The sequence below is a fragment of the Astatotilapia calliptera genome, chromosome 13 (assembly GCF_900246225.1).
Source record: "Astatotilapia calliptera chromosome 13, fAstCal1.2, whole genome shotgun sequence".
Taxonomy (NCBI): Eukaryota; Metazoa; Chordata; class Actinopteri; order Cichliformes; family Cichlidae; genus Astatotilapia; species Astatotilapia calliptera.
The window spans coordinates 32,961,517-32,987,128 of NC_039314.1; the positions used below are offsets into that span (position 1 = coordinate 32,961,517).

Sequence of the window (25,612 nt, forward strand, 5' to 3'; positions counted from 1 at the left end):
TCCCGGCCGCCCTCTCTACCCATGACACACTCTCTCCATTTTTATTTTTAGATAAAAGTGTTAGCCATTACCGCATATAAGGTGAGGTATAGTATCAACGAGTGCACTTCAGTGACAAAGAGGTTGGCTCAACTAAGGTGTACATACATGTGCAAAATAAAGCATTTCAAGTGCTGTTAAGTAGAAAAGAAATTACACAACTGTAACTATTACATGGCGACCGGGAATAACTAACTTATCCTAGCATCTAGGAAGGCACAAATACAAATGGATAAGTGCATGTAGATAACCCCGTAGGTCCTTCAGATACTTTACTCATCTTTTTTTTTAAATGTAAACACTGGAACAATGAAAAATACAGCTCTTTTAAACCATTGTAGCTAACATTGTAGGAGGCTGAAACTATTTAAACTTGAACTGAATCTTCAGTCCTACTTGGAACTGTCCATGGTAGGTAAACCAAGCTAAGTGATCCACGCTCCATACCGGTCTGGAGCTCTGCGCCGATGAGTTGGTCGCTGAAACTGCTGGCTCGGGTGGTCTGGCTCACCCACCACACCCCCACCATTCTCATGGTCTACATGGGAAGGGGACAATGGGACAACCACAACCATAGCGGGATCAGCTGCAACTGAGACAGAAGGCTGAGAGGAGCTGGGGCCATTGCCAGTTGCAGTAGAGAACAGACTGTCCAGACCCAGATCACGGTCTGCTTGGTCATCCTCTAAAGCTGGTGGTGGGACCTCTGTAGGGGACCACTGATGAGCTTGATCAAGGACCCAGGTATTGTCCAGTGGCTCGCGGCAGCGATAATGCTTTAGCTGGTCATGGTGGACAACTTTCACTTTAGACCTTGGGTTCTTCTGGATCCGATAAACTAGGTCATCCAATTGCCCCAGGACAAAGAATGGTCCTTCATACGATGGGAGGAACTTTCTGACGTGACGTGTTCCTTTGATGAGATACCACACAGGATCTCCAGTCTTATACTGTGTGTGGCAACAGTTCTTGTCGTATTGCCTTTTTGCACGCTTGACTGACTCACCCAGGGCTTCCCTGGCAATGAGGTGGGCCAGCTCCAGCCGCTCACGCATTTGCTGCACATACTCTGGAGCTGAGGGTTGGTTGTCTGGATCAGGAGGTAGACCTGCGACAAGGTCCACTGGCTCACTCAGTTCGCGGCCAAACATCATGAAGTTCGGGGTGAAACCTGTAGCACTGTGTTTGGTCACCCTGTAGGCCATAACAGCGTACGGGATCATCAGGTCCCAGTCCCAATGGCAACGCTCTGCTGTGGAGGCCAGGATCTTCTGGAGAGTGGCATTGAAACGTTCAACCTGGCCATCTGACTGGGGTCGGAATGGCGTTGTATGAGTCTTATCTATGCCAAACAAACTGCACACCCCCTGGTACACATTAGATTCAAAATTGCGTCCCTGGTCACTGTGCAGTGCTTGAGGTATCCCGTAGCGGCACACCCACTCAGATGCAACGACCTCGGCAACGGTTGCAGCCCGTTCATCTGGGATAGGAAAGGCTTCGGTCCACTTTGTAAAGTAGTCACAAGCACATATCGGCTTCTGCGCTCCGTCTCATTCAGTGGTCCCATAATGTCCAGCGCAACGCGCTCCATTGGGGCTCCTACCCGGACAGTTCCCATCGGAGCTTGCGGTGACATGTCTGTTCTAGTGTGCATTGTCTGTTCTGAGATGTCTGTGTTGGTAGGAGTGTTTTGACATAAAATGTCTGACTTTGTAAGAGCAGTTTGGTCTAAAGTCTTTGTTTCTGGTGTAGTGGTGTTATGACTTACCCCCACTAGACACACCGCTGTAGTAGCCGGTTGTCCCTCCACCCTCACCGGACTCAGCAACAGGGAGCTGGTGTCAGAGTCCAACTCGCATTGGACTGCCTGATGACTGGTCCCCCCGAGATGCTTGGGGGGGGGTCCTGCACTCTGCATGGACAGGACTGGCGACAGGGTCTTCTGGAGAGGCTATCAGCATTGGTGTGCACTCGACCTGGACGGTGGATGATCTCAAAGTTGTACTCAGCAAGCTTCTCGAGCCATCGAGCTAATTGTCCCTCTGGCTCTTTCATTTTTGTTAGCCACCGTAGACTGCTGTGGTCTTTGCGCACTTTGAAAGGCCATCCAAGGAGGTACTGGCGAAAATGGGACGTGAAATCCACGACGGCTAGTAGTTCACATCGTGTGGTGCAGTAGTTTTGTTCAGTTCTTGATAGCTTACGACTGTCATATGCCAGCACACGTTCCACGCCCTGTTGCATCTGTGACAGCACCGCGCCGATGCCAGTGTCGCTGGCATCAGTGTCTAGTGTCATTTCTCCCTGGTCAAGTGGATAGCCAAGAACAGGGGCAGAGGTGAGTCAACACTTCAGCTTGTCAAAAGCTGCTTGGTGCTCAGCATGCCACTGAAAATGTGCATTCTTCTTGGTCAGGTTGTGCAGGGGTTCGGCTATAGAGGCAAAATCTTTCACGAACCGGCGATAATATGAGGCCAGGCCGATGAAGCGTCTGACCTCCTGGATGGACGTAGGTGTGGGCCACATCTGAACTTTTTGAACTTTGCTGGGGTCGGTAGCCACACCATGCTCGGATACCACATGGCCAAGATAAGCAACTTCGCGGCGAAAGAGGCAGCATTTGGCAGGTTTCAGTTTCAAGTTAGCTTGTTGAAGTCTATAGAATACCTGGCCAAGCCGTTGCAGCATCCCCGACACATCCTTAGCCAGCACGATGATGTCGTCCAAGTAGACCAGGCAGGTCTCCCACTGCATGCCAGCCAGGACGCGGTCCATCAGCCACTGGAACGTTGCCGGGGCATTGCATAGTCCAAATGGCATGACGTTCCACTCAAAGAGGCCTGTCCTAGTGCAGAAAGCGGCGGCCCTGCGTGCTCTAGGTGTCAGCTCAACCTGCCAGTAGCCTGATGCGAGGTCTAATGTGCTGAACCATCTGGCAGTTGAGAGTGTCCAGCGTGTCCTGGATGCGGGGCAGCCGGTAGGCGTCTGTTATAGTGTGGTCGTTGAGAGCCCTGTAGTCAATGCAGAGACGGTATGTCCCATCTTTCTTACGCACCATAACGATGGGCAAGGCCCAGCTGCTGCAGCTGCGTTGGGCAAAACCGCTCTGTAGACTGTCGTAGATCTGCTGATTAGCATTTTGCTGCTTTTCCCCTGCCATTCTTCGTGGATTTTGTTTGACTGGGGCACCAGGACGGGTTATGATGTCATGCTGCACAAGGCTGGTTCGGCCCAGGTCAGCAGGCCCTGTAGAAAACACATGTCCATAAGTGCAAAGCAAGCGTTTCAGTTGGAGCTGTTCATAGTCATTGAGGTCTGTGGAGCTCTGGGCATAGAGCTCCTGCAGGTGCAGAGGAACCACAGGAGGGCTGGTCAGAGAGTCTGCAGCTGGGGAGACCATGGAGGGTTCCACAGTCTCAGCTGGCTGGAGGAGCCCGGCAATGGATCCCGCCTTAATTGTTACTGCTTTATTGCCAAGGTTAAAAAGGCGAAGTGGGACAGCTTTAGAAGGCTGTGCGTTGACTAGGACTCTGGCGATAAGTACTTTGTGCTTCTCAACAAAACCTTTGGTGGGACTAAGCATCATGTCACCTCGAGCTGCTGCACCAGGATGCACATTGCCTTTCACCATATACTCTTGCCCCGGTTCCACCACCACAGTACTAGCTATTCTCACTGCGTGTGACTTTGTACTGGCTTCGGTTTGGTAGTCGAGCACCTCTTCACCGAACAGAATGATGCGGCGTTTGCCGAAATCAAGACGTGCTTCAGCTTGAGTGAGGAAGGGATGCCCAAGCAGCACCTCATTTCCTGCTATATCTGCCACCAGGAAATCAACATCCACCTGTCGATTGTTGATATTGACAGGTATCTGGGCTTCACCTAGCACCGGCACGTCCCCAGGTCCCACACCAAGCAAGGTCTCAACAACTGAGGGCTGTAGTGGTGGTCTCACGTCTGGGTGGATGGAGTTGTAGTAGGGCAGCAGCAGCACGCTCCTCCGGGCTCCACTGTCCAAAACAGCACATACCTCCACTTCGTAGAGGCGCATGGGGATACTCATTTCTTGGCTTTGGCACTTAAGGTGGAGCACAGTGGGTTTTGGGCTACTACTGTTCAATGTTAAGGCCTTGGTGGTTTTGTGAAGGGAAGGGCACTGCTTTTGGACATGGCCCCAACCTTGACAGTTATGGCAGCAAACCCCACTCCTTTTAAAATTTCTGTGATTGTTCGGTGTTGTCGAGGGTGTGTGTGGGACAAAACGATTCGGTGAGGGGCTAGCTGCAGGTGCATGCTCAGCAACAGTCTCATCTTTGTCTTTTTCTCTGACGACAGCAGCTCGGGGCCGGCGTTCAGCTGCGTTACGGGCTCCTTGCTGCATGGCACTGGTTACATAAGATGCAGCCCTTTTAGTGGTTTCGTGTCGGTGGGCTATTTTGTATGCACAGGCAAGTGTGGCTGGGTGCCTCTCTAGCAACTTCTGTACTATTTCTGCATCACCCAGCCCATTGGTGAAAACTTCAACAGCTATAGAGTCTTGTTCAATCTCTGCTCTATTACCATATGCAACAGCCACTTTCCCATAAATGTCATCTCTGAAAACATGCAGGGCCTCACCAGGTTTACGCACTCGCTGCCTCAGTTCTACAGCAACAGCAGCTGCATGGTCAGAAGAAGGGCCATATGCAGTTTCCAGTTCGTCCACCAGGCGGCGGTAATCCCATTTGGATGAGCGGGGATTTCTGTGGATAATGGCCCCTGCTGCTCCAACTAGGCAGAATTTAAGCTGAGTTGTCATTGGTTTTTCTGACCAATAGTTGGCTTCAGCGCAGCTCTTAAACCTGTGCAGAAATTCCTTCCACGGTGTGGTGCCGTCATATTGGCCCGGACGTAGGGTGGGGACTCTCTAGTGTCACCGTCCTCTTCACTGTCAGGTGGGGGCTGACGGGGCACACAGCGGGTCTTGCCTGGTTTCGAGCGGGGTTTATGCTGTGCAGTGGTTTCCCCATAGCTTATGGCTTCATTAAGGCTACTGGAAGGCATACATTGCATGGGTGTATTTAACATTGCGTTAAACTGAGCCAGTGTGCTGTGTACAAAACTGTCCATGTGAGCGGAGGAAAATGGGTTTGAGTCTGGATAGTGGATTTTCATTTGGGGAGTAGGAGCTGGATAATAGTTCATGCTGCTGCCCGTGTTTCCCTCACGGCCGTAGCTGCGGCATTCAGCTTCAACGAAGGGATTCGTGCGGGAAAACTGCGGCCGGGCAGGACCATCGGGCGGCGCGAATACACCCTCTCCATTAGCATGTGTGTTAGCACAACTTTCGGCACACAGGAATGGGTTCATATGTTCACATTTAGTCACAGCCCTGTCTCTGTTAGCTTCCCTAATGCTCGCGGCACCCTCGGAGACACTGGTCAGCGATATGAACGGGTTGGAGTAATTGGTCTCAAGTCCGTACTTTTCACGAGAATGGCGAGCAGCGGCCATCGCGAGTTAGCTTAGCTACGGGCTAATACACTTGTAATTACGGTCACTCGGCTTTATCGTTAGCCGCTTTAGCCTGTCGGTTTTTCTCAGTGCTCACCACTCCTTTGACAACGTGAGAGGGTCCCTTCGTGGTCGCCAGTGTTAACCATTCCTCGCCGTCAGTCCCCTGACCGTGGTCGGGAGACGCGAGGGGAGATGCTTCCTCCAGGGCCGAAGTTTGTCCTCCTTCGGGGTTAACTCCCTTCACTTTTGTGGAGTAGTGAGGCAGACAGAAATCAGCCGAGGCACCGGAGAGTACTGAAGAGATGAGGCTTTAATAACAGTACTGCACACTTCGAAAACACACTGCATAGCCTGTAGCCCGTTAGAACGCTGCTCCCGGTCGCCCTCTCTACCCATGACACACTCTCTCCATTTTTCTCTTTCGCTCCCCGCGTTTCCTTCACGCGCATGCTCACACACACATCACATACACTCCTTACTGCACCCAGTCACACACAAGACGGCAATTCCCGCAACATTACTATTGTTATTAATACATTTTGTTCTTATTAAACTGAACTCGTGCCCAGGAGCTAAACGTTTGTGTTCTTTTAATCTGCGAGTTAAAACCAGTGCAGGTGGTGGAAGACAGAAGGACTCTGGCCAAAATAACATCACTGATGGACAGAGTCTCCCACCCTATGCATGTAAATGTTGTTGAACTGCAGAGCTCCTTCAGTGACAGACTGCTGCATCCTAGATGCATGAAGGAGCGTTTCCGCAGGTCCTTCCTCCCTGCAGCTGTCAGACTGTACAATCAGAATTGCTCCCAACAAACATAGATGTTTACATCAATGCTGTAACTGCAATAATTTAATCAACCGATTCGCACTACAACCTGGTTTTCCTCTTACCTGTAGTTATTTTTATTTAATTTTATAACTGTACAGTACTCTGTTTATAGTAACCATTGTCCATGTGTAAATATGTAAGAAAAATTGTGTATGTTTCTGTTCTGTGTACTGTTTGTTTGTATATGTGTCTTTCTGGCTGCTGTTACAACCAAATTTCCCCTTGTGGGACAATTAAAGGATTATTCTATTCTATTCTACTCACATATGTATACATATACACTGTTTTTTATTTTATTCTATTTATTTGATTATTTATTTATTTTCCGCCTTCGTTGTATTGGTTTCTCTTCTTACTTTAGCACCTTTGTGGTTCAGCTACCCAATTTCGCTGTCCAAGAAACTGCACAATGACAATAAAAAGCTCTAAGTCTCTATTCTAAAAACAAACACCGGAAAAAACAACATTGGCCACGCCCCCCATTCTGGTCATTTCCAGTTCCAGGTTCTTCCTGCTCCAGCACCGAGCAGAGGGAGGAAAGATGGCGGCGACCGAGGCTGACAGAGATCCGTCCGCTTTATGCTCGGAGTTCCTGGATTTCTCCGCCAAAGACACCGCGTCGGTAAGTGGCTCCAGGAGCCTTGAGCCCCGCGGACGCTGCGCAGCGTGTCCCGGTGTGTGGCCGAGCTCCGGCCGCTGCTGTCCGCGCGGGTCAGCGATCCGTGGTTGTTTTCATGCTAATGCTAATGGTAACCCTAAAGCGCTACAACTGTGTGTTCACGCCTGTTAGTAACGCTGATTAAGCTGTTAACCCTTTAATGAGACGGTCCTGAGCGCCTGTTTAACGTCAGAATCACCTGGTTGCAGAAGGTCACCTGACCTGAGTACACACAGGTGAACTTGCCTGTGCAATTGTGAGAGAACAGCTGGAGCAGGTGAGCATCTCGGGTGTGTTTGACAGCTGATGGATAGATACATGAGGTTCAGGTAACGGGGTGGAACAGGTCCTGAGAACGATTAGACCGCTGCACAGGTACGTCTCACATTTAAGTATGTTTCTTTTTCCTACCTACAGCAGGTTGTTTACCTGACTGATCACCTGATTGATCAGGCCTTACAAAGTGTACCCTGACAAATTCTCCTGATGGAGGATCGTTACCTTTACCGCTGATTCTGAGACTCACCTTTATTTTGTCCTGCTGGCTGAACATAGTTGTGCCGCTCTATAAGAACACTACACCTGTGTGTACCTGCTGACCTCATCAACCCAGCAGGTAGTGTAATCACCAGGTGGGCTAAAACTTTGCAGAGGCTGGAGCGGAAATACAAATTTTAATCTAATGAAACACTCAGAAGATCATCAGGTTCTCTGATCGATCAGGCTGCTCACACAGCTCTCAGGACACGGACAGTTTCCAGTCTGACGCAGCAAAGTGTTTGAAATGTGCGCACCTACACACACACACACACACACACACACACACACACAGCCTCACTGCTGCTCTGTCAGCAGCAGCTGTGTTACAGTCAGTCTGAGTTTAACTCTTCATGTTGCTCTAATATTTCAGCCTTAGGCTCTGTTCACACTGCAGGCGAAGGTGCATCAAATACAGCTTTTTTGACCCTATGTGACCCATCTATCCGATCATGGTGTGACAGTGTGAACGGCACAAATCCAATATTTTCAAATCCGATCTGGGTCACTTTCGTATGTGGTACTGAATCCGATACATATCTGATGTTTTAGAAAGCGACTGCTATTTGAATGGTCATGTTGCATTAAATCCGTCTTTTAGAATAGAATAGAATAGAATAGAATTCAACTTTATTGTCATTGCACATGCACAGGTACAGGGCAACGAAATACTTGTGTCAAGCCAGCCTCCAATTCGAGACTTGCAGTCAAGCCAGCCTCCAGTTTGTTTTACGTTCCCTGTGTATTCAAAGTATTACGGGAATGGATGTGGAAACCGGATTTCAAAATAAAAGCCAACTTCGAGTGAATTAACAGATATGTTAAGAACATAATAACATATAATTTAGGCTTTTTTTTTTTTTTTTTTTTTTTACAAACTCTAATGTTAGATCTATATGACACAGCCTTGTACCCTAATTGTGCCCTGTCACTATCAAGGCCATCTTATTTTGGATTTCAAAGTAAAAGCCCTGTGAATCTTCATTTTTGAACTACTCTTTCGATGACTTAATAATGCTCTTAAAAGCAAAAGTCGTATTTCCAAATACTATTTGAACTTTATATCAACGCTTTCCAACCACAGTCTTTTTCACAGTGATACCATATCAATATCAAGTCATTCTGATTTTGCTCTCAAAAATAAAAGCCTTTTCAAATTGTCCATAATTGACCTAACTTTCAGTGATTTCAAAATGCTCTAAAAATGAAAATTCCTGTTTCCACAGGGTAATTCCACTTTAGAGCAACCGTATACAACCTCACGATGTTACCATGTCAATTTCAAGTCAGTCTGATTTTGCCTTTCAAAATAAAAGCTTTTTCAATTTGCCCATATATGACTTACTCTTGGAGCGAATTCAAAATGCTCTAAGATGGAAAATTGCTGTTTCCACAGCATAATTCCACTTTAGATCAATAGTATCCAACCCCACAGTGATACCATATCAATATCAAATCAGTCTGATGTTGCCTTCCAAAATAAGACTTTTCAAATTGCCGATATACGACCTACTCTTTTAAAGAATTCAGAACGCTCTAAAAATGAAAATTGCTCTTTCCACAGGATAATTCCACTTTAGATCAACAGTATCCAACCCGACAGTAAAACCATGTAAATTTCATGTTGGTCTGATTTCGCCTTTCAAATTAATGGCCCGTCGAATTTGTCCATATGTGATATACTCTTTCAATTATTTCAGAATGTTTTAAAAATGAAAATTGCTGTTTCCACGGGATAATTTCACTCAAGATCAACAGTGCACACTATCACGGTGATATCAAGTCAATTTGCCTTTCAAAGTAATGGTCCATTGAAATTGTCCATGTATGACCCACTCTTTCACTGACTTCAGAATCCCATTAAAAGCAAAGTTGCTGTTTCCACAAGATCATTTCACTCTACATTGACAGTGTACAACCCCACAGTTTTATCACGTCAGTATCGGAATTATAATTGTTCATTTGGTACTTTTAATAATTAAACGCGGATGCTGTTAACAGGAAAATTACTGTTTCCACTAAGTAATTGGAGTTCATGCAAACCATACACAACCTCTACAGTGGTAACATCTCAATCTCGTTTTGCATTTCAGAGTACAAGCCTTTTGACTTTGTTTATAGGAGCTTCTCTTTCCACAACTTCAGAATGGCATTAAATGGAAAGTTCCAGCTTCTATGAATTAATACCAGTTTGTGCCAACACATATCATTGTATATAATCTAACAGTGGAGTTGGTGACCATACTTTTCGGTGACATTAGAATGCTGTTAAATAGGAAAATCCCTGTTCCCATGCAATAATTTTTCCTCTAAATCAATAATATACTCCCTCAAAGTTGTACACTGTGAAAATCAAGTCTTTCTTGTTTTGGATTTAAAAATAATCGCCCTGGAAATGGTTTGCAAGTTGTTTTGTAATTTCTTTATATAGAATGACATCTTTCCACAGACTTGAAATATGAACGTACCATCAATTACAACTTACTGGCAATTTCAGCTTCCTTTTACATCTTCATGATTCGAATTCTGTCATAATCAATTGAGTCTGATTTTGCTTTTCAAAATGAAAACCCAATATGTGTTGAAACAGCAATTTTCATTTTTAAAACATTCTGAAATAATTGAAAGAGTATATCACATATGGACAAATTCGACGGGCCATTAATTTGAAAGGCGAAATCAGATCAACATGAAATTTACATGGTTTTACTGTCGGGTTGGATACTGTTGATCTGGAATGGAATTATGCTGTGGAAACAGCAATTTTCCATCTTAGAGCATTTTGAATTCACTCCAAGAGTAAGTCATATATGGGCAAATTGAAAAAGCTTTTATTTTGAAAAGCAAAATCAGACTGACTTGAAATTGACATGGTAACATCGTGAGGTTGTATACGGTTGACCTAAAGTGGAATTACCCTGTGGAAACAGGAATTTTCCATTTTAGAGCATTTTGAAATCACTGAAAGTTAGGTAAATTATGGGCATTTTCAACAGGCCTTTATTTTGGAAGGCATAATCAGAATTACTTGAAATTAATATGGTAACATCGTGAGGTTGTATACGGTTGACCTAAAGTGAAATTATCCTGTGGAAACAGCAATTTTCATTTTTAGAGCATTTTGAAATCTTTAAAATAGTAGGTCGTATCTTGGCAATTTGAAAAGTCTTTTATTTTGGAAGGCAAAATCAGAATGACTTGATATTGATATGGTATCACTGTGGGGTTGTATACTGTTGATCTAACATGGATTCATCCTGTGGAAATAGCAAAATTCTGTTTAAGACCATTTTGAAATCGTTAAAAAAGTAGGTCGTATATGCTCAATTTGAAAGGGCTTTTATTTTTGAGAGCATAATCAGAATGACTTGATATTGATATGGTATCACTGTGGGGCTGTATACTGTTGATCTAAGGTGGAATTACCCTGTGGAAACAGGAATTTTCCTTTTTAGAGCATTTTGAAATCACTGAAAGTTAGGTCAATTATGGACAATATGAAAAGGGTTTTATTTTTGAGAGCAAAATCAGAATGACTTGATATTGATATGGTATCACTGTGAAAAAGACTGTGGTTGGAAAGTGTTGATATAAAGTTCAAATAGTATTTGGAAATACGATTTTTGCTTTTAAGAGCATTATTAAGTCATTGAAAGAGTAGTTCAAAAATGAAGATTCACAGGGCTTTTACTTTGAAATCCAAAATAAGATGGCCTTGATAGTGACAGGGCACAATTAGGGTACAAGGCTGTGTCATATAGATCTAACATTAGAGTTTGTGTAAAAAAAAAAAAAAAAAGCCTAAATTATATGTTATTATGTTCTTAACATATCTGTTAATTCACTCGAAGTTGGCTTTTATTTTGAAATCCGGTTTCCACATCCATTCCCGTAATACTTTGAATACACAGGGAACGTAAAACAAACTGGAGGCTGGCTTGACTGCGAGTCTCGAATTGGAGGCTGGCTTGACACCAGTACCACAATGCAGTTTGCATCCATCCAGAAGTGCTTTAGTGATATAGATATATTACAATATATATTAGCAATAGTATAGATATGTAGGTATATTACAGAAATGGGTCTATTATGGTATGTTATAATGTACACGGTATGAAGTATGTTGTGAATATTCGTACTGTAATGTACAGGCTGTAGTGAGTACAAGCTATGTACAGGCTATGAACAGGATATAACTATGAAAAACTATACAGAATATGAAATAAATAACTTTACAGAAATCTGAGATATACAGCTATACAGAAGTGGGAACTATGCAAGTTGTAAACAGTTGTAGGGTTAAAGATTATCGAATGTACAGAATGATTATTTACACAGAGCTATACAGTAGTGCAGTTAAGATAAGTGAGGGTGTGGATAGTTTCTACAGAGGCTATATAAAGTGCTAGTGGTTGTGAGTGGTGGTTCAGTCCATGTTATTATTGTGTGTTTGAGGGTACAGTTGTCCATTGTGGGTGTGTGTGTGTATGTTCAGTCCAGTTCAGGAGTCTGACAGCTGTGGGGAAGAAGCTGTTCCGGTACCTGGTGGTCTTAGTCCGGAGGCTCCTGTAGCGCCTCCCAGAGGGCAGGAGGGTGAAGAGTCCATGTGATGGGTGACTGGGGTCTTTGATGATTTTCCCAGCCCTTTTCAGACACCGCTTCCTATAGATGTCTTTTATGGCAGGAAGTTGTGCTCCGGCGATGCGCTGGGCAGTTTTCACGACCCTCTGCAACGCCTTCCGGTCCGAGGCAGAGCAGTTCCCGTACCAGACTGTTATACAGTTGGTCAGGATGCTCTCGATGGTGCAACGATAGAAGTTCACCAGGATGTCTGAGGACAGGTGGTTCTTCCTCAGAGTCCTCAAGAAGAAGAGGCGCTGGTGAGCCTTCTTGACCAGCTTGGAGCAGTTGGTCGTCCAGGTGAGATCCTCGGAGATGTGGACTCCCAGGAACTTGAAGCTGCTCACACGCTCCACAGCCGTCCCCTTAATGTGGATGGGTGGATGTGGGTCAGCATTCCTCCTGTAGTCTACGATGAGCTCCTTGGTCTTCTCGGTGTTAAGCAGCAGGTTGTTTCTGTCGCACCACTCAGCCAGACGATCCACCTCCTCCCTGTAGGCGGCCTCATCGTTGTCACTGATGAGGCCAATCACCGTGGTGTCATCTGCAAACTTAATGATGGTGTTGGAACCATCAGCAGGTCTGCAGTCGTGGGTGAAGAGGGAGTAGAGGAAAGGGCTCATCACACAGCCTTGTGGTACACCGGTGTTCATCGTGATGGTAGATGAGCAGCGGTTATCCAGCCGGACATGTTGGGGGCGGTTGGTCAGGAAGTCCAGTAACCATTTGCAGATGAGGGAACTGATGCCCAGGTCTGTCAGTTTCCTGATGAGTTGTGAGGGGTGGATTGTATTGAACGCTGAACTGAAGTCTATAAACAGCATTCTGGCGTAGGTGTTGTTGTTGTCCAGGTGTGAGAGGACAGAGTGCAGTGCGATGGAGACTGCATCCTCTGTGCTCCTGTTCTGGCGGTATGTGAATTGGTGGGGGTCCAGGGTGGGGGGGAGACAGGATTTGAAGTGTGCTAGGACCAGCTGCTCTAAGCACTTAGTGATGATGGGGGTGAGTGCTACTGGGCGGTAGTCATTGAGGCAAGATGGGTTGGAGTTTTTGGGTATCGGGACGATGGAGGTGGATTTGAGCAGGCCGGTACCACAGCGTGGGCCAAGGACAGGTTGAATATGTCTGTGAGCACTCCTGCAAGCTCCCCAGAACACGCTCTGAGAACACGCCCGGGGATGCCATCAGGGCCTGCAGCCTTGTGGACATTGATCCTGCTCAGCACCGCTCCTACATCGGTGGGGGAGAGAGTCAGAGGTTGGTGGTCTGGCGTCGTGTCTGCTGTGGTTGTGGGGTTCCCTCGCTCAAAACGAACATAAAAGTTGTTGAGCTCGTTGAGGAAGGAGACATCAGAGGATGCGGGGGAGGGTTTGGTGGTCCTGTAGTCTGTAATGGTCTGGAGTCCTTGCCACATGCGTCGGGGGTTGGAGTTGGAGAAGTGTTCTTCTACCTTTTTTTTGTAATGGTGTTTGGCTTTTTTTGATGCCCTTCTTTAGATTAGCCCTGGCTGTGCTGTAGGCGTGTGCATCTCCTGACCTAAAGGCGGTGTTGTGGGCCTTCAGGAGGAGACGAACATCCCAGTTCATCCAAGGCTTCTGGTTGGGGTACATGGTGATCCGTTTCTGGGTGGTGACACTATCTGTGGTTTCGGAGATGTAATCCAGTACAGATGTACTGGTCCAGGTCTGTGTGGGTGAACATATTCCAGTCTGTGTTTTTAAATCTGTCCTGGAGCACTGCGTCTGTCCCCTCTGGCCACACTTTAATTGTCCTCACAGCAGGTTTCACACGTTGGATGAGTGGTGAATACCTAGGTGTGAGGAACAGGGAGAGATGGTTACGTCGCTGACACAAGACAGACGCCAATTATCAGCGCCGGAGAAGACATCGTGAACGCTTCCTGGGCATCCAGTGAAACTGTTGGGAAGACAATGTTGGAGAAACGTGAACATTTTATTTGTACTGTATATTCTGCAGATTCTGACAGAAATCTGCAGCTATCCTTTGAAGCACCGCTCCTCTAAAACAGCAATAAGGATCATTATTAGGCCAAATGTAGATAACAAAATAACTTTATAACTTAAAGCAAAATTGGGAAACGTAAAGCCCGAAACAGTCAAACAACACTGGTTGCTCTGGGTCTAAACAGAGCGCGTTGTGTGTGACGTCTTCTGTTGCGCATGCGGGCCACTTTGAGGATTCACACTAGATCGGAATTGAGCATTAAGACCTGCAGTGTGAACGTAGCCTTAGTTTCTGAAGTCAGCTGTTTTGCTGTCACTACACTTGAATCCAGGTTTGATTGGTTCAATGCTGAGAGCCCCGCCCCTTTCATATGAACACATAAAGCACTTTGAGTAGAAAAGCACTATGTAAGAACCAGTCCATTTACAATTTACCAAACTAGTCACAATCGTTGACGGCTAATTCAATAGTCGACGCGTCGTTTGAATCTTTGTAAAATCCTGAAAGACGCAGGCATAAGTAGGTTTTAAGAGTGTAATAACGAACTGAAACAGAAGATGGCAGCAATGAATCTACGAGAATGCCAGCTGCCGTTAAACCCGAAGAAGAAGAAGGAACCTCCGGTCCAAATTCAGGGGCCACATCCTTCGGAGGCCGCATTTGTAGGCTGATTACGTTACAGCGACGTGACGAAGACTGTCCAAATTCAAAGACTGCTGCAAATGCATCCTCCTTTTCCCCAGGATCCCAGGATTCATAGCGCGGCTCAGACAATTCAAGTTTCCAACAATGGCGGCCGCTGCTTAGCTTTAATAGTACACTTATTATTCTTTCTGGGTCACAAAATAAACTTTTAACTCCTGGCACATCATTTTCAGATCACCACAGTCTTTCGCTACTTAGTTAAACATGATATATAAGTCACTTAGATAACCTAAAAATGTTATTGTTTGACTTTTTTCAGTGTTTTGTTTGTGAGTAAATCGGTTTGCCTGAGATTAAAGTTATTAGATTAGATAAAATAAAACGTTATTAATCCATCGAGTGGGTTCCTCCTTTGTTTTCACACAGCTGAATAAATGTCAAACGGAAAACTGATTAAACAGTAGTGTGAGACGGCCGAGAGTTTACTCCAGTGTCCTGTTATATTTTAGATAGCAAGGAGCAGACGGCCGAGTTTATTAAACTCCACCGAGACAATCTGGAAATTTTATTAAAAGTTTAATAAACTATCATCTGCTCTTTATTGTTAGTTAGCACCTTAAACACTTCACGCTGTCAGCTAATGATAGTTATATAAGAGCAGATGCATGCTGGTTGTAATCAGCTGTACAATTTATGTCTAATGGATGCATGATCTGACCAGTCGACTATTAAAATAATCGTTTGTGGCAGCCCTAATGTCAGCGTTTACTGGTTGTTTGCTGGTTTGTAGCTCAGTGTTTACTGGTTGTTTGCTGGTTTGTAGCTCAGTGTTTACTGGTTGTTAGCTGGTTTGGAGCTCAGTGTTTACTGGTTGTTAGCTGGTTTGGAGCTCAGTGTTTACTGGTTGTTCGCTGGTTTGCAGCTCAGTGTTTACTGGTTGTTCGCTGGTTTGCAGCTCAGTGTTTACTGGTTGTTCGCTGGTTTGTACAGGCAGTGCAGAATTATTAGGCAAGTTGTATTTTTGAGGAATAATGTTATTATTGAACAACAACCATGTTCTCAATGAACCCAAAAAACTCATTAATATCAAAGCTGAATGTTTTTGGAAGTAGTTCTTAGTTTGTTTTTAGTTTTAGCTATTTTAGGGGGATATCTGTGTGTGCAGGTGACTATTACTGTGCATAATTATTAGGCAACTTAACAAAAAACAAATATATACCCATTTCAATTATTTATTTTTACCAGTGAAACCAATATAACATCTCCACATTCACAAATATACATTTCTGACATTCAAAAACAAAACAAAAACAAATCAGCCACCAATATAGCCACCTGTCTTTGCAAGGACACTCAAAAGCCTGCCATCCATGGATTCTGTCAGTGTTTTGATCTGTTCACCATCAACATTGCGTGCAGCAGCAACCACAGCCTCCCAGACACTGTTCAGAGAGGTGTACTGTTTTCCCTCCTTGTAAATCTCACATTTGATGATGGACCACAGGTTCTCAATGGGGTTCAGATCAGGTGAACAAGGAGGCCATGTCATTAGTTTTTCTTCTTTTATACCCTTTCTTGCAGCCACGCTGTGGAGTACTTGGACGCGTGTGATGGAGCATTGTCCTGCATGAAAATCATGTTTTTCTTGAAGGATGCAGACTTCTTCCTGTACCACTGCTTGAAGAAGGTGTCTTCCAGAAACTGGCAGTAGGACTGGGAGTTGAGCTTGACTCCATCCTCAACCCGAAAAGGCCCCACAAGCTCATCTTTGACGATACCAGCCCAAACCAGTACTCCACCTCCACCTTGCTGGCGTCTGAGTGGGACTGGAGCTCTCTGCCCTTTACCAATCCAGCCACGGGCCCATCCATCTGGCCCATCAAGACTCACTCTCATTTCATCAGTCCATAAAACCTTAGAAAAACCAGTCTTGAGATATTTCTTGGCCCAGTCTTGACGTTTCAGCTTGTGTGTCTTGTTCAGTGGTGGTCATCTTTCAGCCTTTCTTACCTTGGCCATGTCTCTGAGTATTGCACACCTTGTGCTCTTGGGCACTCCAGTGATGTTGCAGCTCTGAAATATGGCCAAACTGGTGGCAAGTGGCATCTTGGCAGCTGCACGCTTGACTTTTCTCAGTTCATGGGCAGTTATTTTGCGCCTTGGTTTTTCCACACGCTTCTTGCGACCCTGTTGACTATTTTGAATGAAACGCTTGATTGTTCGATGATCACGCTTCAGAAGCTTTGCAATTTTGAGACTGCTGCATCCCTCTGCAAGATATCTCACTACTTTTGACTTTTCTGAGCCTGTCAAGTCCTTCTTTTGACCCATTTTGCCAAAGGAAAGGACGTTGCCTAATAATTATGCACACCTGATATAGGGTGTTGATGTCATTAGACCACACCCCTTCTCATTACAGAGATGCACATCACCTAATATGCTTAATTGGTAGTAGGCTTTCGAGCCTATACAGCTTGGAGTAGGACAACATGCATGGAGAGGATGAAGTGGACAAAATACTCATTTGCCTAATAATTCTGCACTCCCTGTATGTCAGTGTTTACTGGTTGTTAGATGGTTTGTATGTCAGCGTTTACTGGTCCTTAGCTGGTTTGTAGCTCAGTGTCTACTGGTTGTTTGCTGCTTTGTAGGTCTGTGTCGGCCTTTTGTCTGTATGCTGTCCCCTGGTAACCAGGTCAGTGTGTTATTCTGACTGAGTGGCTGTGACAGTCTGAGCTGATTATCAGTGACCTGCAGCTCCTATTTCCTGTCAGCGAGCAGAGCCACCGATCTCCATCTGTCACTCTGTTTTTGTTACTTGTATTACATTTAAGCAACACTTCAAAAACCTTCACCATTACTCACCTGTCAGTGCACGCCACAGTGCCACAATTTGAAATTGTTGCACACAGGTGTGAATTTGTACACACCTGTGTGCTGCAGGTGTCTGTTGTGAACAATGAGCTCGAGTTTATTAAAGAATAACTGAAGCTGATGTTTTTTCGTGCTTTGTTTGCCAGAGCACTCACAGTTGTACTGTTTAACCACTGTTCATTAAAGCATGTGTGAGCCGTCACTGATCTCCACCTCTTCCTCCATCTCAGCGGTGGCTCGCAGCTGCCGACCTGCAGCAGGAAGTGTGCCGTCACCTGGCCATATACGTACCCAGAATCTTTTGCTTGGGGCTGAGCAGCAGTGACAGAGAGGAGCAGAGGGAGGAGCTCGCTTGTCAGCTCCTCCTCCTTGCACCACTGGAGTGGCTCCTTCTGGGGGAGGAGCCAGCAGGTGGCCTGGCGCTGCTGCAGGAGAACAACCAACCATCAGCGCTTTGCGGGCACGTGTTTAAGGTGGGAGAGCCCACCTACTCCTGCAGGTAGGAGACGCACGTCCACAGGTGACACATGCAACACAGGTGACTCATTTTAAGTGATGATCTGTGTGTGTGCAGGGAATGTGCGGCCGACCCGACATGTGTCCTCTGCATGAAGTGTTTCTTAGGCAGCGTTCATAAAGAGCATCGATACAGGGTAAGCGCGCGCGCGCACACACACACACACACACACACAGAGAGTTTGGTCATCATGGGTATATGGCGTCCTCTGTTATTCAGTGGACATCACAGTCTATGTGTTGGAAGACAGCGGTTAAGGTTTTTAAGAAGTTACTGATATTTACAAAGTTTTAAAAGGATAAAATAGTTAAAGAGGTTTAAAATAAAGGAGGAGGTCAGTTTAAGAGAACACGCCGAGCAATAATCCAGTAACTCAGGTGTTCTTGCTCAAGTGCTGCAGATGGAACAGAGAAGAGGAGGAAGACCATCTCGGACTTGATCATCATCAGCTGGATGTGTCTGACCTCAGATCTACAGAAAATAAACTGCTTAAATACGTGAAAGGGACACTTTAAAAGAAACAAAGGTCAGATCTCAGATGTAAAACAAAATCCTTATCCTGGATAGCTGTACTGATATTACTTGGGTAATGTGTTGGGAAAGAAAAGAAGCCACATCGTTTGATAGACAGAAAAATGACCAACCCTCCCGATATGCCCGATGGGGATTTTTCGTTTTTATGGGCCAATGTCTTTTTTTTTTTTTTTTTCTTTTTTTTCTTTTTTTTTTGTTCGTTTTTGTAACTGTATAAACAATGAAAGGGGGTGGATTGGCCAACTGGTCATGATCGACTCTGGGCTGGACTAATTACAGCCGAGGAGGTCGGCTGCGCCCTCCCTCTGAAAGCAGTCTTATTACCGAATATTACTGAGGTGAAAAGGAAGCGATTTGTCCTGGACTTCAGCTAGAATGAAACAAAGACACAAAGCTGGACTTATTCCTCCCACTCCTGTTGCTACTTCAATCATGAAACTGATCAAATTGGCTTTGGTGTTGCAAGTCCCCTCTCTCTTGTTTGTTTATTGCCCATAAAGCATAAAGATTTTGACTCAGTCTGCACTCCAGATGGGTTAATTGTTAATCGCGTTAGTCGTGATGACTGTGCATTAACGCTGACAGCACTAAAAAAAATATAAAGTCGGGATGAAAGAGGTAAATTTGGGATGAAAGAGGTAAACCTAAGGATGTAACCAAAGCGGTGTGCCACTTGTGCAGACGTAAAGTGCGAGCAGAGTACTCAAACACGACTAACTTGTATGAGCATCTCCGTGTCCACCGTCCGGCTGAGTATGCGGCTATCACCAGCTTCTGCAGCTCCATCATTTGGGCATACTCTGAGGAGGGGGCATTTGCTCTCAGATGAAAGAGGGTGCTGTTAAAACAGCGGTATTAATTTTTATTTTCCTGTAATACCCGGTGGGCCGGTCTCTAGTCAAAATGCCTGGGCTGATTTTTTTTTTTTTTTTTTTTTTTTTTTTGTCCCAGTCCAGCCCTGCCTTGCGAACGGCTGAATTCAAAGAAACCCCCAAAAATCTAAATGAAAAAATGATCCTAGGCTAGTCCATTTTGCTGAAATTTAATTGGAGCAACTAAAAATGATACTCAGTTATTTGTAGGTCTGATTCTGACTGTTTGGTTTAAGACAATCAGACCACCAGCAGATGTGCTGGTGGTCTGATTGTAGCTCTGGCAGCTCTCATCCTGTTCGTCCCTAAACAAATGAGCAGAGAACTTTTCTGGGTTTTTTGTGTGTGTGTGTGTGTGTGTGTGCGCACGCGTGCAGATGACAACGTCCGGAGGAGGTGGTTTCTGTGACTGTGGAGACTCTGAAGCCTGGAAGACCGGCCCTTACTGCCAGAAACACACACCGGGAGATGGCAACCAGGACACCGAAGAGGTCAGACTGATGTCTCTCTGTGACTCTCTATTCAATTCAATTCAATTTTATTTATATAGTGCCAAATCACAACAACAATCACCTCAAGGTGCTTTATATTGTAAGGTAGACCCTACAATAATACATTCAGAGAAAAACCCAACAATCATATGACCCCCTATGAGCAAGCACTTTGGCGACAGTGAGTCCAGCCTGGAAGTAATAAATGCATGAACTAGTTTTTCAGCATCACTCTGAGACAGGATATTTCTAACTTTAGAGATGTTGCGCAAATGGAAGAACGCAGTCTTACATATTTGTTTAATATGTGCGTTGAAGGACATGTCCTGGTCAAAAATGACTCCAAGGTTCCTCACAGTGTTACTGGAGGCCAAGGTAATGCCATCCAGAGTAAGAATCTGGTTAGATACCATATTTCTAAGATTTTCAGGGCCGAGTACAATAACCTCAGTTTGATCTGAATGAAGAAGCAGAAAGTTAGCGGCCATCCAGGTCTTTATGTCTTTAAGACATTCCTGCAGTTTAACTAATTGGTGTGTGTTATCTGGCTTCATGGACAGATAGAGCTGGGTGTCATCTGCATAGCAGTGTAAATGTATGCTATGTCTTCTAATGATGCTGCCTAAGGGAAGCATGTATAATGTAAACAGAATTGGTCCTAGCACTGAACCCTGTGGAACTCCATAATTAACCTCAGTGTGTGAAGAGGACTCTCCATTTACATGCACAAACTGGAGTCTATTAGATAGATATGATACAAACCACTGCAGCACAGTACCTGTAATACCTACAGCATGTTCTAATTGCTCTAATAGGATATTATGGTCGACAGTATCGAACGCTGCACTGAGGTCTAGCAGGACAAGCACAGAGATGAGTCCACTGTCAGAGGCCATAAGAAGATCATTTGTAACTAGGGCTGTGCGATATGACTAAAATCTCATATCCTGATATAAGACATCTATTGTCCGAAAACGATATAAATCACAAAAATGTAACATTTTCTGTAAATTCTGTGAATCTCGGGCAGCTCGTCTTGCGTGAAGTGTTTCCAGCTGCGCGTCATGTTGCTGGAGTCGAGTGTTTTATCCGATGCATGAAACGATACATTTTTAGACATAAGTTGTAACGGCCGCCGTTTTCTTTGTAAGTATTTATTACATGGCGTGCTATGGGGAAAAGCCTGTTCTAACGTTTGAGTCTAAGGTTTAATTTTAGCATCTGGCGGCTCTTTTTTTAATTCTCATCCGTAAACAATCTGCTCTTTCACGTGATTCAGTTTATTTTGAAAAGTCTCAACAAGATCTTGAGCTTTATTGTGAAAGGTTTATGTGGAACATAAACAAACGGACACGGATGCTGTTACCGTCGTTGTTGTTAACCACAACGCATAAAAACAGGCACTTGTCCGTCCGTAGTGTGGTTATATTAAATATAAGAGAAAGAGAGAACTTTAAGAAATTAATATAGTGACCATCAAAATGGTGAAAAAATATTGCCGTAAACAGTTTATTTTGCGACACCGCGAAACAAATGATAGCATAAAATGAAACGATAGATGTTTTTATATCGTCATCCGATATATATCGTTATATCGAACAGCCCTATTTGTAACCTTCACTAAAGCTGTTTCTGTGCTGTGATGAGCTCTGAAACCTGACTGAAACTCTTCAAATAAACCATTCCTCTGCAGATGATCTGTTAGCTGTTTGACAACCACTCTTTCAAGGATGTTTGATATAAAGGAAGGTTGGAGATTGGCCTATAATTAGCTAAGACTGCTGGGTCTAGAGATGCTTTTTGAGTAAAGGTTTAACTACAGCCAGCTTGAAGGCCTGTGGTACATAGCCGATCATTAGAGATAGGTTGATCATATTTAAGATCGAAGAATTAATTAATGGCAGGACTTCTTTGAGCAGTTTTGTAGGAATGGGGTCTAAAAGACACGTTGATGGTTTGGAGGAAGTAATTATTGAAGTTAACTCAGAAAGATCAATTGGAGAAAAAGAGTCTAACTTAACATCAATGGTACTAAGAGTAGCTGTAGATAATATTACATCTGTGGGATGATTATTGGTAATTTTTTCTCTAATGATAAAAATTTTATTTGTGGGGGACTTCTGGTGAGCGCTCCAAGATGGCGGATTAACTTTTTGTCCGCTCCTAATCATAAGTGAGGAAAACTCCACAAACTCGATACAATAAACGTATTCATACTGACGATGATATACAATGCGTGGAGGCAGATGTAAAAAGACACAGGTAGCTCCAAAAGTTACGGAGAGGCAAAAGACACCTTACGCGACGGCGACGGAGCTAGCATGAAGAGGAGCACGGAGCAAAGTGAGGAAAACGAGCTAACAATGGCTAAAGCAATGCAAAATTTGAGCGATAACATCCGAGAGATGAGGAAAGAAATCAAAGAAGATCTGAATAACCTAAAGGCTGAGATGAATCAGAAGCTACAAGATGCCATCGTGGATATTCTTAATCACGCCACTAGGCTAACTGAAGCAGAACAACATGTGAACGAATTTGAGACAGTGAATGTGGACCTGAGAGATGCGCTAATTCACTGTCTGGACCAGCAGAAAACTCTCCAGACCAAAGTCACGGACCTGGAAGGAAGATCGCGCCGCAACAACCTCCGTATATACGGAATTAAGGAAGGTGCTGAGGAGAATGATATGATGGCATTCATTAACAACTTCATAAAGAAAGAACTTGCCCTTTCCGAAGATGAGGAGTTGCAGATTCAGCGTGCTCACCGATCACTGGGACCAAAGCCGCAAGACATAGCGATTGCAAGGTCTATTGTGGTTAATTTCCAGAGGTATGACATAAAAGACAAAATCCTGAGAGCAGCTTGGGCTAAGAAAATTTCTTATGAGGGCAAAACTATCACTTTTACACACGACTTACCGACTGAGATTAACAACAAGCTCAAAGAATAGAAGGACATTAAGAAGATCCTCAAAGAACAAAAAATTTGTTTCCAGACACCATACCCAGCTAAAATGAGAATTCATATGAAGAAGCGGGGTTACGCTGTGGAGATGCCACGCTGCGGGGACGTCAACTGGGAACAGGTTCTCACCCGAAGCGCACACTGGGAGAAAATGGATAGCTCACACTCCGAACGTGTCCGCGGAAGGCTTCGTGGATTTCTCAGACAATAAGTATTAACTATCTTGTGTTAAGCCTCACTGGACTAAGCGGCTAAAATACGTGTTTTGGCTCTGTAAGTACTGTTTCCTAATCTTAGTTTAATATAATAGAGGAAGAGGTGTTTACCTTTCTATTACATCTTATTTAAGATTTATAAAGAAATACCTCTACCATATGCTGGCATTGTACGTATTGCTCCAGTAACATTTTTACTTTATACCATTTTTTGCGTTAGACCTGTGTCGTGTAAAACAGACTATGTTGATCAGGACCGAGAGAGATATACTTAAAATGCGCAGAGACAAGAGAAAGCTGCTGGATGCAGCGATGGAGCTCCTATATATGGTAGGATTTTTTTTCTCCAATATTGTAAGAATGGACACTATAGAATGACAGGGCACTATAAAGCCCCAGGAGTGGAAGTCAAGGTAACATATGTTCAGTTTTTGTGGTTAATCTGTTCTTATAGTTCTAACTATGTTCAGAGCGTCGACATAAGTGGTTGGAAATACCTGTATGAGTAACTGTGACTTTAGAGCAGCTTCATGGAATGTAAATGGACTTAACAACCCTGTTAAGAGGAGTAGAGTCATGTCTAAGATAAAGCGGGGAAAAATACAGATTGTGTTTCTCCAAGAAACTCATTTATCTCAAACAGAGCATGAGAAGTTAAAGAAGTTTGGATTCACAAATACATTTTACAGCTCTTTTAAAACAGGTAACAAAAGAGGAGTTGCGGTATTGATACACAACTCCCTACATTTTGAACTTACCAGACAAGTAAAGGATAATGAAGGCAGATATGTGTTAATTCAAGGTAAAATAGAGGGCAAAATGGTAACTCTTCTTTCAGTCTACCTACAACCAAATTATGATTTGAAACTTCTTAAGAAAATCCTTGAATTGATCTCCTCGGAGTCTCAGGGTGTGTTAATATGCGCAGGGGACTTTAATACAATCATGCATAAGGATGATACCTCTAATAATAAGAGGATAGTGACTTCACAGAGTAAATTGCTAAGAAAGGGCCTGGATGACTTGGGCTTATTGGATATTTGGCGAGAAATGCATCCAAAGCATAGAGATTTTACTTACTTTTCACCCCCCCATGCCATATATTCAAGAATAGATCTTTTCTTTGTCTTTAGAAATGATAGACATAGGGTAAAAAGTTGTGACATAGGCACTAGGAATATGTCAGACCATTCACCAATTTATCTAACAATTAACCTAGAGACTAGACCAAAAAAAACTGTATGGAGGCTAAATACAGGTCTACTTAACAATAAGGCTATTATAAAAGAGATAAAAGCTGAAATAAAATATTTTCTAGAAATAAATGATAATGGCCAGGTAAATCCTAACATTTTATGGGACACCTTAAAGGCAGTTGTTAGGGGCAAATTTATATCACTAAGTGCAGCTCTGAAGAAAGCTAAAGAGAATCAGCTGAATGGACTTGAAAATACACTAAAAGATTTAGAAAATACACTAAAAGATTTAGAAAACAGACACAAAAATACTCAATCTGACCAGACCTTGAAACAAATTCAGAAAATTAAAAAACAAATTCTTGATATATATCAGGAAGAAGAAGAGAAAAAATACAAATTTATGAGGCAATCATATTATGAAACTGGGCCAAGGGCAACAAAATTACTTGCTAGAAAACTTCGTAAAAGGCAAATGACGCATTCTATGTGCTCAGTCCTTGGTCCCCAAACTGGGAAATTACAAAGTGACCTGGAAGGAATTGACTTGGCATTCCAAACCTATTACAAAATGTTATACGCACAACCTGCACAAGCCAATACAGAAGATATGAAAATGTTTCTTAATTCATTAGATTTGCCATCAATTGGCGAGTGTCAAAATGAATGCCTAACCAAACAGATTCAGAAAGAAGAACTGGAAATGGCCTTAAAGAAACTAAAAAATAACAAAACACCAGGTACAGACGGCCTGCCGGCTGAGTGGTATAAAGCATTTGAGGTGGAGGTGCTTCCAGTTTTGCTAAGGTCATTGAACTGGACATTAGAGAATATGTCCACCCCCCCGCCCCCCCCCCATCATGGTTTGAGGCAATCATAACAATTATACCTAAAGACGGTAAGAATAAAATGCTGTGCAGCTCATATAGGCCGATATCAGTCCTAAACCAAGATTATAAGCTTTATGCCTCAATTATATCTAATAGGCTAAACTCGTTCATCCCAGATTTGATTGATGAAGATCAAACTGGATTTGTTGGGGGCCGGCAAATCCAAGACAACATAAGACGCTCTCTCCACATAATCAATAATGTAAGAGAAAATAATCATAAAGCGGTACTAATTAGTCTGGATGCCGAAAAGGCCTTTGA

At 43.9% G+C, this 25,612-nt stretch overlaps 1 protein-coding gene across 4 annotated transcripts in view; it reads left to right on the forward strand.

Annotated features, from left to right (window-relative positions):
• Positions 1 to 6,857: 6,857 nt before the first annotated feature.
• The window catches only part of ubr2 (ubiquitin protein ligase E3 component n-recognin 2), a 54,842-nt gene continuing 36,087 nt past the window's right edge, over positions 6,858 to 25,612 (forward strand). For all 4 annotated transcript variants that reach the window (XM_026189257.1, XM_026189259.1, XM_026189258.1 and 1 more), the window contains exons 1-4: positions 6,858 to 6,991; positions 17,899 to 18,167; positions 18,243 to 18,321; positions 19,969 to 20,082. In XM_026189257.1, the coding sequence (XP_026045042.1) occupies positions 6,911 to 6,991; positions 17,899 to 18,167; positions 18,243 to 18,321; positions 19,969 to 20,082 (543 nt within the window). In that variant the 5' untranslated portion in view covers positions 6,858 to 6,910. The remainder of the gene's footprint in view (positions 6,992 to 17,898; positions 18,168 to 18,242; positions 18,322 to 19,968; positions 20,083 to 25,612) is intronic.